The sequence below is a fragment of the Scyliorhinus canicula genome, chromosome 11, assembly GCF_902713615.1.
Source record: "Scyliorhinus canicula chromosome 11, sScyCan1.1, whole genome shotgun sequence".
Taxonomy (NCBI): Eukaryota; Metazoa; Chordata; class Chondrichthyes; order Carcharhiniformes; family Scyliorhinidae; genus Scyliorhinus; species Scyliorhinus canicula.
Window position 1 is genome coordinate 40,353,118 of NC_052156.1, and position 13,746 is coordinate 40,366,863.

General features: G+C 41.7%; 1 protein-coding gene across 4 annotated transcripts in view; it reads right to left on the bottom strand.

The window, feature by feature from the left end:
- The window catches only part of tasora (transcription activation suppressor a), a 111,795-nt gene extending 101,212 nt beyond the window's left edge, over positions 1 to 10,583 (bottom strand). For all 4 annotated transcript variants that reach the window (XR_005462433.1, XM_038812813.1, XM_038812812.1 and 1 more), the window contains exon 1: positions 10,120 to 10,583. Coding sequence is in view for 3 of the 4 variants with exons in the window: in XM_038812813.1 (XP_038668741.1) it covers positions 10,120 to 10,462 (343 nt within the window). In the remaining variant the exon portion in view is untranslated. The remainder of the gene's footprint in view (positions 1 to 10,119) is intronic.
- Between the last annotated feature and the right edge of the window lie 3,163 nt (positions 10,584 to 13,746).

Genomic DNA, 13,746 nt, shown 5'->3' on the forward strand with positions numbered 1-13,746 from the left:
CAGAACAGAAATGCGGAGACATTTCTTCAGCCAGAGAGTGGTGGGCCTGTGGAATTCGTTGCCGCAGAGTGCAGTGGAGGCCGGGACGCTAAATGGCTTCAAGGCAGAGATAGATAAATTCTTGATGTCGCGAGGAATTAAGGGCTACGGGGAGAATGCTGGTAGGTGGAGTTGAAATGCCCATCAGCCATGATTGAATGGCGGAGTGGACTCGATGGGCTGAATGGCCTTACTTCCACTCCTATTTCTTATGGTCTATATTCCTTCCTGGATGTCTCCCACATTCTACCCTCCATAAATCATCCAAAACTCTGCTGCATATGCCTTAACCCAGTGTCTCGTTCCCCTATCCATCCTGCATTCATTGACCTACCGGCTGCCAGTCAGGCAGCAAACGCTCGCCTCAGTTTCAACTAACTGTGGTCTTCCCCTTCCCTGTCTCCAACCTGCACAATCCTTAAGGGTAATCCTCTGTGCTCCTCCAATTCTTGCTACTTGTGGATTCCCAATTATAATTGCTCTACTACAATTGGTGGTCATGCCTTCAGTTCTGGAATTCTTTATCTCTTAAGATATCCCAGGTATCTCTTTGATCAAGCTATTGTCCATTCTTTTTATTCTTTCCTTTGAACGGAGTGGCTTTCTAGGATCAATAGGTTCTTGATTAATAAGGGGATCAGGGGTTACGGGGAGAAGGCAGGAGAATGGGGATGAGAAACATTATCAGCCATGATTATATGGCGGAGCAGACTCGATGGGCCAAATCGCCTAATTCTGCTTCGGTGGCAGTTAAGATTCAACCACATAACATTGCTGTAGAACTTCAATCACATGTAGGCCAGACCAGGTAAAGACATCAAATTTCCTTCCCTCAAGGACATTTGTGAACCAAATAGATTTTTATGCCAACTAGTATGATAGTTTCATACTAGTTTTCAATTCCATATGTTATTAATTGTATTTAAATTCCACCAGCTGTCATGGTGAGATTTGAACCCATGTCCCCAGAGCATTTAGCCTGGACCTCTGGATTACTACTCCAGTGACATTACCTCTCTGCCACCATCTCCCCGATCTGACCTAATATAACCAAACTTCACGCACCTGGAGCTCAAAAAAGCAATGAGATAACTAAACCTGGTTTAGTGATACTGGCTGAAGAATAAGTTTGGCCAAAAAATTGAGAGAAATCATCTGCTGTTCTTCTGATTAGTGTTAAAGGAATCTTGTGTCTCCACCTAAGAAGTAAAGACAGTCACTTAGATAGTCTCACCAAGAAGACAGTACCCCCAACATTGGAGTTCTTCCTCAGCACTACACTGCAGTGCGACAGGAGCCCAAGACCTTCTGGCTCAGAAATGTGATTGGTACCTTTGAATCAAACTCAAGTCTTGGTATAATCAGAAGATTGTGAATTCAATTTCCACCTCTGCCTCAATATTAGCTGGGGGTCATAGTTTTTTTTTAAAAACACGAGTACCCAATTATATTTTTCCAATTAAGGGGCAATTTAGCATGGCCAATCCACCTAACCTGCACATCTTTGGGTTATGCGGGTGAAACCCAAGCAGACAAAGGGAGAATGTGCAAACTGTACAGACAGTGACCTGGGTCCAGAATCGAACCAGAGTCCTCAGCACCGTGGGCAAGATTGGGGGGGGTTTGACCTCAAGAATCTGAATAGGATAAGGAAAAGGTTCCCAATCACAAACATCATTAAAACACCCGTACCAGCATTTTGTGAACTATATGGTATTTAGCAACAACAGCGGCCATCGACAAAGACCCTACTTAAGCTCAAACTATTAAAAATTGTGATCTGGACAAAGCATGGGGCTGACAGCATTCATGAACAAAGAACAAAGTAAATTACAGCACAGGAACAGGCCCTTCGGCCCTCCCAGCCTGCGCCGATCCAGATCCTTTATCTAAACCTGTCTCCTATTTTCCAAGGTCTACTTCCCTCTGTTCCAGCCCATTCATATACCTGTCTAGATGCTTCTTAAATTATGCTATCGTGCCCGCCTCTACCACCTCCGCTGGCAAAGCATTCCAGGCACCCACCACCCTCTGCATAAAAAACTTTCCACGCACATCTCCCTTAAACTTTCCCCCTCTCACTTTGAAATCGTGACCCCTTGTAACTGACACCCCCACTCTTGGGAAAAGCTTGTTGCTATCCACCCTGTCCATACCTCTCGGAATTTTGTAGACCTCAATCAGGTCCCCCCTCAACCTCAGTCTTTCCAACGAAAACAATCCTAATCTACTCAACCTTTCTTCATAGCTAGCACCTTCCATACCAGGCAACATCCTGGTGAACCTCCTCTGCACCCTCTCCAAGGCATCCACATCCTTCTGGTAATGTGGCGACCAGAACTGCACGCAGTATTCCAAATGTGGCCGAACCAAAGTCCTATACAACTGTAACATGGCCTGCCAACTCTTGTACTCAATGCCCCGTCCGATGAAGGCAAGCATGCTGTATGCCTTCTTGACCACTATCAACCTGCGTTGCCACCTTCAGGGTACAATGGACCTGAACTCCCAGATCTCTCTGCACATCAATTTTCCCCAAGACCCTTCCATTGACCATATAGTCCGCTCTTGAATTTGATCTTCCAAAATGCATCACCTCACATTTGCCTGGATTGAACTCCATCTGCCATTTCTCTGCCCAACTCTCCAATCTATCTATATTTTGTTGTATTCTCTTGACAGTCCTCCTGGCTATCTGCAACTCCACCAACCTTAGTATCATCTGCAAACTTGCTAATCAGACCACCTATACCTTCCTCCAGGTCATTTATGTAGATCACAAACAACAGTGGTCAGAGCACGGATCCCTGTGGAACACCACTAGTCACCCTTCTCCATTTTGAGACACTCCCTTCCACCACCACTCTCTGTCTCCTGTTGCCCAGCCAGTTCTTTATCCATCTAGCGAGTACACCCTGAACCCCATACGACTTCACTTTTTCCATCAACCTGCCATGGGGAAACCTTATCAAACGCCTTACTAAAGTCCATGTATACGACATCTACAGCCCTTCCCTCATCAATTAACTTTGTCACTTCCTCAAAGAATTCTATTAGGTTTGTAAGACATGACCTTCCCTGCACAAAACCATGCTGCCTATCACTGATAAGTCTATTTTCTTCCAGATGTGAATAGATCCTATCCCTCAGTATCTTCTCCAACACTTTGCCTACCACTGACGTCAAGCTCACAGGTCTATAATTCCCTGGATTATCCCTGCTACCCTTCTTAAACAAAGGGACAACATTAGCAATTCTCCAGTCCTCCGGGACCTCACCCGTGCTCAAGGATGCTGCAAAGATATCTGTTAAGACCCCAACTATTTCGACCCTCGCTTCCCTCAGTAACCTGGGATAGATCCCATACGGTCCTGGGGACCTGTCCACCTTAATGTCTTTTAGAATACCCAAAACTTCCCCCTTCCGTATGACAACTTGACCGAGAGTATTTAAACATCCATCCCTAGCCTCAACATCCGTCTTGTCCCTCTCCTTTGTGAATACCGATGCAAAGTACTCATTAAGAATCTCACCCATTTCCTCAGAGTCCACGCATAAATTCCTTCTTTTGTCTTTAAGTGGGCCAATCCTTTCTCTAGTTACCCTCTTGCTCCTTACATACGAATAAAATGCTTTGGGATTTTCCTTAACCCTGTTAGCCAAAGATATTTCATGACCCCTTTTAGCCCTCTTTATTGCGCGTTTGAGATTCGTCCTACTTTCCCGATATTCCTCCAAAGCTTCATCAGTTTTGAGTTGCCTCGAGCTGAACCTCCGGAATTAGAATATAAAGTTATTTTCTCTATGGAGTAGTTTTGTGCCAACTGCCTAGGATATTTAACCAAAAGTGCTCAATTTTGTCTAGAGCACCTTCTTCATCAACATCCTACACCTCCAGCATCACTGGAGAACTGCATGAATTAAATTCCTCCATTGACACCATATTGAAATAATCAAATGTAGTTCAAATCTTCTTTGCAAAATATACCATCTAATTCTGCCCCAAATAATGGTCTTAAGAAACATTCAATTCCAAATAAAGATCCTAACAAACGTTAAAATGAATATCAGTGACAAAATCAGTTACCATGATTTTGTTTTAAACCAGAAAACAATTTCCATTTTTATGAACTATTTAGTACTCGGCCATCTTGAAGATAGTATTAATGGGCAAGGCAGAAAGGTTTCAAAATGCCATCAGGATTTCTTTTTGAACAGTTAATGTCCAAACTTGACAATAATGTAAAAATAAATGTAGTTCAGATAGGAATGTGACATGTATATGTACGGAGAACATGGTGGCACAGTAGTTAGCACGGCTGCCTCAGTGCCAGGGGCCCAGGTTCAATTCCCATCTTGGGTGACTGCCTGGAGTTTAAACTTTCTCCCAGTGTCTGCATGGGTTTCCTCTGGCTGCTCCAGTTTCCTCCTATAGTCCAAAGATGCGCAGGTTAGGTGGATTGGACATGCTAAATTGTCCTTTAGGCAAAGTTACAGGACGGGCCATACGGCGTAGGTCTTTCAAAGGGTCAGTTCAGATTCGATGGGCCAAATGGCCTCTTTATGTACTGTAGGTATTCCATGAATTATCTCACTGTATTCAAACCCAAAGACCAGGCAACTACAGATAATCATAGAGGCTTCCAGGTAGTTTGGGTCTGAAACATTGCATACACTACTTTGAAGTGCAGTGCCTTAATCTGGTATGCACAGTTGTTTCTTTGCAAATAAGAACCAACAAGCAACATCAGATGACTACTGTTGATTGAGGGTTAGTTTCCACCAGAAAGGGCTTTCATGTAAAACCTTATTTTAAGGGCAGCATATTTGACAATGCAACATTCCAGAATTCTAGCTCAGATTGTGTGGCCCAGTCTAGTGTTGTGGGTTAAACCACCATCTCCCAATTCAGAGGCAAGATTTATCCAGCTGAATTAAGCTGACAATTTAATGAGATGGACCCACAATGCTTCTTTAACCACAACCAGTATAGGCATAATGATTTATCCATTAATCTGTTTGTGTGCTCGTAGAGACAATCCAATTTTTCTTTATAGTGAAAGGATGCCATGTGACCTGAAAGAATCTACTATACTGAAGACAAGCAGAAATTTATAATAGACCGAAATAGTCTCAATTTTGATGCATTGCTGGTATCATGATGCTAAACATTAGAATTACAGGTAGAGTGTCTCAAACCAGCAATCTCAGGACCAGGTCATGCCCAGCTTTCAGATCAGTTTTGAAGAAAGAAAAAAAATCGGAACCTTAATTCAATTAGTAGGAGACGCAAGAAATCAAATGAATAAGATTATTTTTATTGAAGTTTGAAAAAATATACATAATAATGAAATAATGTAAATAATGAAATAATAAAAAAGTTAATAAGCAAGGTTGATTCACAGACTGTGCTGGATTCAAAGTACAGATGCACTAGTAAAACTACCAGAGAACCACAACTTCGGTTGGGTAGGGTCAAGGGTCAGTAAAAACTTCGGAAAAGACTGGCACACAGCCAAGAATTAGTCCTGTGCAGCAAGTCACCAGCACAGCACCTAGCTGAATTGTCGTGCTAAGTTATATTGCGCATTTAATAATAATTAAAATTGATGCATGATAGCTTATGAAAATGTCTGGTTTTCAGACAGCAGGATTTGAGACACTGCCCCTGTATCATCAAAATGTAACAGTGGTGTCAAACATTAGTAAATATGCTTCTCAAAATACTGTAGTCAAAAGACTTGCTCTGAAAAAGTGGAAGATGAGCAAAAACAGTCACCAAGTGTTAGGTAATAACCAATTAACCACATTCCAATTTCATGTGTGCTTTCAAAGGCTAAAAACTAGTTGCTATGTAATTTCATATTTTCAAGAATACTGTACCCAGTTAGTACATATACAATATCAGTTAGAAACACCAGAATTGTCTAGCTAACAAACAATGCAAATTATTAAATTAAATGCTAGAGCTGGTTCAGGTACACATCAAGGTCCAGCAGCATTTCACAAGCAAATCAAAACAAAAACATCAAGTTTTTTAAGTTTATACAGATTCCAAACAGCTGGCTGAAATACTTGATCCTCTTTCATGGCAGTCAGCAATCAAGCACAAATTGTGTCTAATTTGTTTACAAGTGGGAGTTGTCATAGTATCCTGGCCATCATTCATCTTTCAACACAGAGGATAATTAACTGGTCATTCAACTCAATGGGCCAAAAACTGTTGGAGCAGCACATCTCACACAAAGCACTATGAATTTGAATTTTATTTTCTGGCCCTTCAAATAGTATTATTTTTCTGCCACAAACTGCAAGAATGCAAATTAATAATGGCAAGGCAATGTCATCTGGGACCTCATCATTGGTTATGGGGGTGGACAATTGAACCCAATTAAAAACTTACGGGTAGACAAACTGAATGACAGAAGAAACTAGAGCAAATTAGAGTCAAATTAAATGCAGAAAGAGAAATAAATGCAGGAAAGGCAGACTTGATTGAGAGAAAGACAGATGGGACTTTTTTTTTTAAAATAAAAGAGCCTCCGGAGTTAACTTGCTGCCTGCAGAGAAATGCAACTCTCGCATTTCAATTGTTCCCTTTCTGGGCTTCCAAGGCAGAGTTCTGAGGATCCATGAATTCCATCATTAACAGGGTCCTTATCCAATAAAAATACCAGCCCAAAATGTCTGATGAGATTAATCTACAATAACTATGCTAAATCAAGCTATTTCTCAGCATCCGGGAAGCTCCCAGTTTTGCAAGACCAATGACAAACCATAGCTCATTGGCAATTCCCAATTCTCATGGCAAGCATCTCTTTCTCGCCATATTGCAAAAAAATACCAAAAGTAGTAGGGACCAAGAACTGATCATTATCTTTCCAATTCCAAGGCCACTGTTGCAGTAAAGTATATAAATTGACTGCTGAGTTTGCTTCAAAATTACTTGTTGCAAAAAATTATTCATTGAAGTGCTCTTGGGACATTGAGGGTAAGGTAGGTGGTGCACGAGTGGAATTTTGACTTTTATTTGCACTTGACTTGGGCAACACATTAAAATTTAATTCAGTTGAATCCTGTGGACTTTAATCAGGTGACTATTGGGCTCAACAGTGGCACAGTGATTAGCACATATGCCTCACAGCGGCAGGGACCCAGGTTCAATTCCAGCCTTGGGGTCACTGTTTGTGTGAAGTTTGCACATTCTCCGGTATCTGTGTGGGTTTCCTCCAGATGCTCCGGTTTCCTCCCACAGTCCAATGATGTGCAGGTTAGGTGGATTGGCCATGATCAATTGCCCCAGGGATATGCAGGTTAAGTATGGTTATGGGGTTACAGGATTATGGTGTTTTCAAAGGATGTGCAGACTCGATGGGCTGTGTGGCCTCCTTCTGCACTGTAGGGATCCTATGATTCTAGGAATATTCGTTATTTCTTAACTAACACAGGCCACCCAGTAATGGGTAAATGTCACAAATGCAGATTTGCTGTCATCTTATACTTTTGACGACGAGATGTCATCCATACAGCCACGAGTGATTAAAAAGTCCCAAGGTGCTTCGCAGATGCACGAGTAAGCAAGGTATGACACCAAGTCACATGGGTAGATATTAGGTTAAATTACCAAAGCTCGGTCAAAGTAAGTTTCGATGGACGTCTATAATGGAGGAATGCAATGTAGAGAAACAGAGTGTTGCAGCAAAGATATTCCAGAGCTGAGGCAACTGAAGGCACGACCACTAATGGTGGTGAATTTAAAAATCGGTGTTGCTCAAGGGGCCTGTATTAAAGTGCAGATGTCTTGAAGGGTGGATTGTGGGGCTGGGAGAGATTGCAGTAACAGGGAGTGAGGTCATACAAGAATTTGAAATCAAGAATTAAAATTTTAAGAATCAAGACATTACTTGATCAGGAGCCAACGTAGGTCAGCAAGCTCAAAGGTGATAGGGTAATGGGCATTGGTGCGAGTTAATAATGGGTAGCAGAGTTTGAATGACATCAAGATTGGATTACCTCAAGTTTAGAGAGGTTAAAATATGGGAGATGAGTCAGGAGGCTGTTGGAATAGCCAAGTCTCGAGGTAACAAAGACATAAATGTGGAATTCTGCAGCAGATGAGCTGAGACAGGTGAAGTTGGGGCAAGCTATGAAGGTGGGTATACGAAGTCTTCGCGAAGGCACGTTTGTAAGGTTGAAAGCGCACCTTGGGATCAAATGTAACACCAATGTTGCAAACAAACTGATTTTATCACAGACCACTGTCAGAGAGAGGAATGGAGGCAGTAGTGAGGGAATGGAGTTTGGAGCAGGAACGAAAATAATGATTTTAGTCTTCCCAATATTATTGGAAGTATTGGATGTTGGATAAGCTATCTGATAATTTAGCACACCAAAGTCAAGAGAGGTAGTAGGTGTTGATGAGAACTACGAGGGGGGCAAGTATAAAGGCAAGGTGCAAGGCAAGAAGAGAAACCATTGAAAGGGGCTCTCTGGCTATCACTAGAATGTTAAGAATGGAAGCAGGTGAAAGCAGTCTCACTCTGCTGGACAACAATGGAGGGTGATGTGGTCAACAATGTTAACAGTTGCAGACAGGTCAAGGAGGATGGGAGGGGAAAAATCATCTTAATTAGTCACATTTATGATTCTGGCAAGAACTGATCAGTACTGTGGCAGAGAGAAATCAGATCAGAGAAATTCAAACATGGAGCTCAAGGAAAGATAGGAATGGACTGCAGGTGGCAAGAGTTTTTTTTGGCAGGTGGTGATGACAGCAGATTAAAATGAATAAACTATATTTTGTCAGGGAAGCCAATCAGTTCAGATACCAGTAAGCAGTACAAGTGCTGTCAGTTATCAACTGGTCAAATATAAAGTTCCAGTTTTTAACTCCACATAGTAACAAAGAGCACCTAAGCAAGGACCCTCATGCAGGCTATCATGTCCAAGACCATCATTCAGCAGATAGTACATGACATTGTAATAGAAACAACAAAGGATCAGGGGAAGATGAAGATATTTTTTCCCAGGCACAGCAAGCTGTTCCAATCTGTAATACACTGCCTCCACTATAAAGATGGTGGAGACAAATTACACAGCTCCTTTGAAAAGGTAATTGGATATATAGTTGAAACAGAAATATTCAGGGACTATAGACTAATTGGAAAACTTTCAAATAGCCTGACATTGGTACAATGGGCTGAACAGCCTTTTGTGCCATGATTTCAAGAATGATGAAACAATGTAACCATAATTTCTTCAAGTGGCTGTCAAATGTACATAACATTTTATGTTGGCTTTAAGTCCATTGATTGTATAACATTATGTGGCAAGGTAGCCTATAGACCAAATTACAAGGCAGTTGCCCTTCCTCTTAGACAGCAGTACACCACAAAGTGTTGCAAAACTGAAGCTCACCTCCCAAACTTGGTAGCTTTGCAAAAGTGTATATTTGCCAAAAAGGAAAGCACTAGCAGCATTCCATCAAAGTTTAGTCAATTCCTATGGCATTTGGAAAATGCTAATAGGAACTATTTTCAAGAAAATAAATAACTACATGCTTCCAGCGTCTTCCACCAGACCCAAAACCCTACATAAGGCCGGGATGAACTATCCCAACTCATATGGTCAGGTTAACAAGACAAAGAAATGGATGCTCCGTCAAATAATACCGAGTGAAAGGGGGGGGTCAGTAACGCCCCTACTTTCCACTGCATCAGTGTGGATGAAGATGAAATCTGAAGTGAGAGTAAACAGGTCAGAGTCTCTCCAAAAGACCTTGCATAAAGGCAAGTACTACCGCCCCATAGGCTTGGAGCTAAAATGAAGGTCTGTCCAGGTAACCGTAATAAGGGGGATTCCACATTTCTGACCACATGCCGGACCTTCTATGGTCCACTTACCTGTTCGAAGAACCAGAAGTAAAAAAAAATAAAGATTGAGTATTTATTTTCTGATTTGCTAACATTCCCTATCAAGAAAACAAATGGTTCCCTGCCTCTTTCCAGCAACGTACAAAATGAATTGTTGGTCAGCTGCATCAAGAAGCAAACTGCGCTGCGTGTTAACATATTAAAGCACCTTTCTTTTCTTTGTTCTTCTTGGGGATCTGAAAACTCTTCCGAACATGATCTTCGGTAGTTTTCTGAACGGCCGAGGCCCCGTGCTCCTCGCTTTCTGCAGCGAGTGGATGAGGAGCGGGAGCCGTGTCGGCTCGGAGCACCTCGGGGCCGCCGCTGGCTGCCAGCGGCCCGCTTGCTTGTTCGCCATTTTGTTGTTTGGATTTCGAGGCGTTTCGGAGGAGAGACGATGGCTTGGCCCTGCCGCCGGCTCGAAGACCGCTCTCACTGCTCGGGTGCCTCTCCCGACCGTCCTCTTTCACAAGCGGGACCCCTTTCTCCTCAGTGTCGCTGTGAGAAGCCATATATTTTTTTTATATATAACCAAGTGAGGGCAGTTGTGTATGTGTGTCTGTGAGCAGCGCGGCCGCTTCTCTAATCTCCCTGCGCCATGCTCCCTCTGCTGCTGCTGCGGCTGCTTCTCCTCGCGCACAGGGAGGCGGGGTCACGGCCGCCAGCCAATCAGCCAGCGCCTGGCTGCGCACGGTATAAAAGGGGCGGCCGGCGCAACGATGTCATCACTTGAACCATGGAAATAGGTAGGCAGGAAAGCATCAACCCACGCCCCGCGGAGACACTTAGAAGTATTAAAATTACACCGAGGCAACTCCTAGAGGGAGGAAAATTGAATTTGTAATGATCTGTACATCTGCTGGTGTGTAAGGGGTTAACAGCTATATTATAATGCTAGACAACCACTAGATGGCAGCACCAGATCCATGTATATAAACTACCCATTCCATCTCTTCATATCAGAAGTGACTAGAGAGCAGAGTGTTCGAGAGATACAGTTTAGTTGGCACGTGTAGTTTTTAAAAATAAAATTACAGTACCCAATTCATTTTTTCCAATTAAGGGGCAATTTAGCGAGGCCAATCCACCTAGCCTGCACATCTTTGGGTTGTGGGGGCGAAACCCACGCAAACACGGAGAGAATGTGCAAACTCCACACGAACAGTGACCCAGAGCCGGGCTCAAACGCGAAACTTCGGTGCCATGAGGCTGCTGTGTTAGCCACTGTGCTGCCTCCTGGCACGTGTAGTTAAACATTATTTGTACCTCTTCTTGTTTACTTAATCATCAATTATAGTTGTAGAAGAGTGAACAAACTCATAGATATTTATATTTGTTATTCAATAAATGTTATTTGCTTAATTTGAAGACTGATAGTTTTATTGGACGGCAACCATCGGACCATTCTGGAAGTAAGTAGAATTCTCTTGCACTCTCTAATTATCAATTTGAAATGCTTTGCCCCCCCAGGCTGTACACCTGACAGGAAATGCACGTTGAATATAATCCAACAAATTACAATTATACAGATGCACCAACGAATAGAATGAAAGACAGTCCATGGAGGAGTCAAGTCGAGTTTTTTGTCATCTTCCATTTAAAATATTTTGCCCCCAGGCTTGTATGTCTGGCAGGGAATGTATATTGAAAACATCAAAATAATTACAATTATACAGAGGCACCTAAGAATGAAACCGTGTATGGAGACAAGTTGAGTTTTATGGCACATGCTATACATTTCACTTCAAATGTATTTTTTTAAAACAATTCTTTAGGAAAAAAGTACTTCCCCTCTTCAAAGGACCTTGACTTGCAAATCCAGACAAATAATTTAGCTGTTATCAGAATTTAATCCAAAGAAATTTTCCAAGAAATCTAGCAAAGAAACCCACCAAATTAATAGCAACAGAACCAAAACAATATCACCTTAACAATAACAAAGTAGCTCCCAAAAAGAAAATCACCTGGGTTATTACATCAGAGTGGTATCATCAGAACCAGAGCCCAGCAGCTTCATCAAAATTTAATTCAGGATTGTAATACTTGAATAATGCAACAACAGTTCCCTGACACACTGCTGGGCACTAAATAATATGATGTTTTTTACATTTATTAAGGTTCCTTGCTTTGTATCATTTGTATTTTATTGTTTATCTCTACAATGGAAAGCACTTTGATTAAGTTTTTGGGGATTGATGATATTGAAGTAACTCAATGTCTCCTTAACGATTCCATTAAAAGAGATAGATATGGTGATTAACCTCCCATTTTCCTGATGGAGATTATAGAAAAGGGGCAAAAGATTCTTCAATAAGAATTGCTTTTATTCTTTACAGTTTTGTTTTTTCCAATCAAGCAATTTTGCAAGAGGAACAATCTAAAAGTTCAATGACTGCTCTGAGAGTCTGTCTTGCTTCAGAGCATAATAATCTTTACAATGACATTAAAGTTCTTGTTCATGGTGTTTACAACCCTTATTTTCTGATATTATGTTTTTTAAATCAACAATTAAATTGCTGAAATAGATATTTTGTCAAAGCTTTTCATTTTGCACTCATCAGGACAATCACAAAAATACCAATATTAAGGGAAACAACAATTTTATACTGTGTGAGAAGAAGGTGCTAATTGGCTGGCAAGTGGACTTTTTCTGTCTGAAAAGACTGCAGTAGCATCACAAGTGGTGTTCACCACGAACAGGAAGCTGTTACCAAAAAGACCTTCTGCCTATCACACAGATGAGTAATGTAGTATATGACTTCCTGTGCCACTGTGATGCTAGGTATGTAGGTCATATGTCCCAAATACTGGCAGATTGTCTCAAAAGCACATCCTTCCACTGTTCACAATGGGAAAAGTACAAAATCACAAAATCTTCACAGTGTAGTAGGAGGCCATTGGATCCATCAAAACTGCACTTGCTCTATGAAAGAGCATTGTCCCTAGTCCCACTCCCCTGTCTAATTCCCATAACCTTGAAAATTATTTACTTTCAGAAAGCAATCCGATGCAATTTTGGGACTACCTAGATCAAACCTGTCTCCACCAACCTCTCTGGATGAAAATCAATTTCCTTGCATCACTTTTGCTCCTTTTGCCAATTATTTTGAATTTGTTCCCTCTAGTTCTTGATGCTCTCTTGAGTTGGGAACAGTGTCTCACTATTTATCCTGCCCATACCTTACAGGATTTTGAATACCTCCATCAAGTCTCCTCTTAGCCTTCTTTTCTCCAAGGAAAACAGTCCGAACCTCTCTAATCTATCCTCATTTATCCCTGGAATCATTCTTGTAAATCTCCTCTGTACTCTCTCCAATGCCTTCACATCATTCCTCAAGAATGGCACCCAGAACTGGATGCAGTACTCCAGATGAGGCCTAACTGGTGTTTTATACAAGGTCCACGTGACTTCTTTAATCTTGTACTCACGCCCCTATTAATAAAGCTTAAGATATTATATGTTTTATTAAATGCTCTCAACATGCCCTGCCATCTTCAATGACTTACATACATAGGCACCATAGGCTCTGTTCCTGCACTTCCTTTAGAGTTTCTCCCTATAATTTATATTGTCACTCCATATTCCATATTCTTCTTGCCAAAATTAATTACTTCAAACTTCTTTGCATTGGGCGTCATCTGCCACTTGCCTGCCCAATCCACCAATATGTCTATGTCCTTTTTTAGTTCAAGACTATCTTCATCACAGTTGACAACATTTCCAATCCTGGTACAACCTTAAACACCACAGTCTAGGTCATTAATACATAATCAATCCTGGACGGGCTGTTTGCCA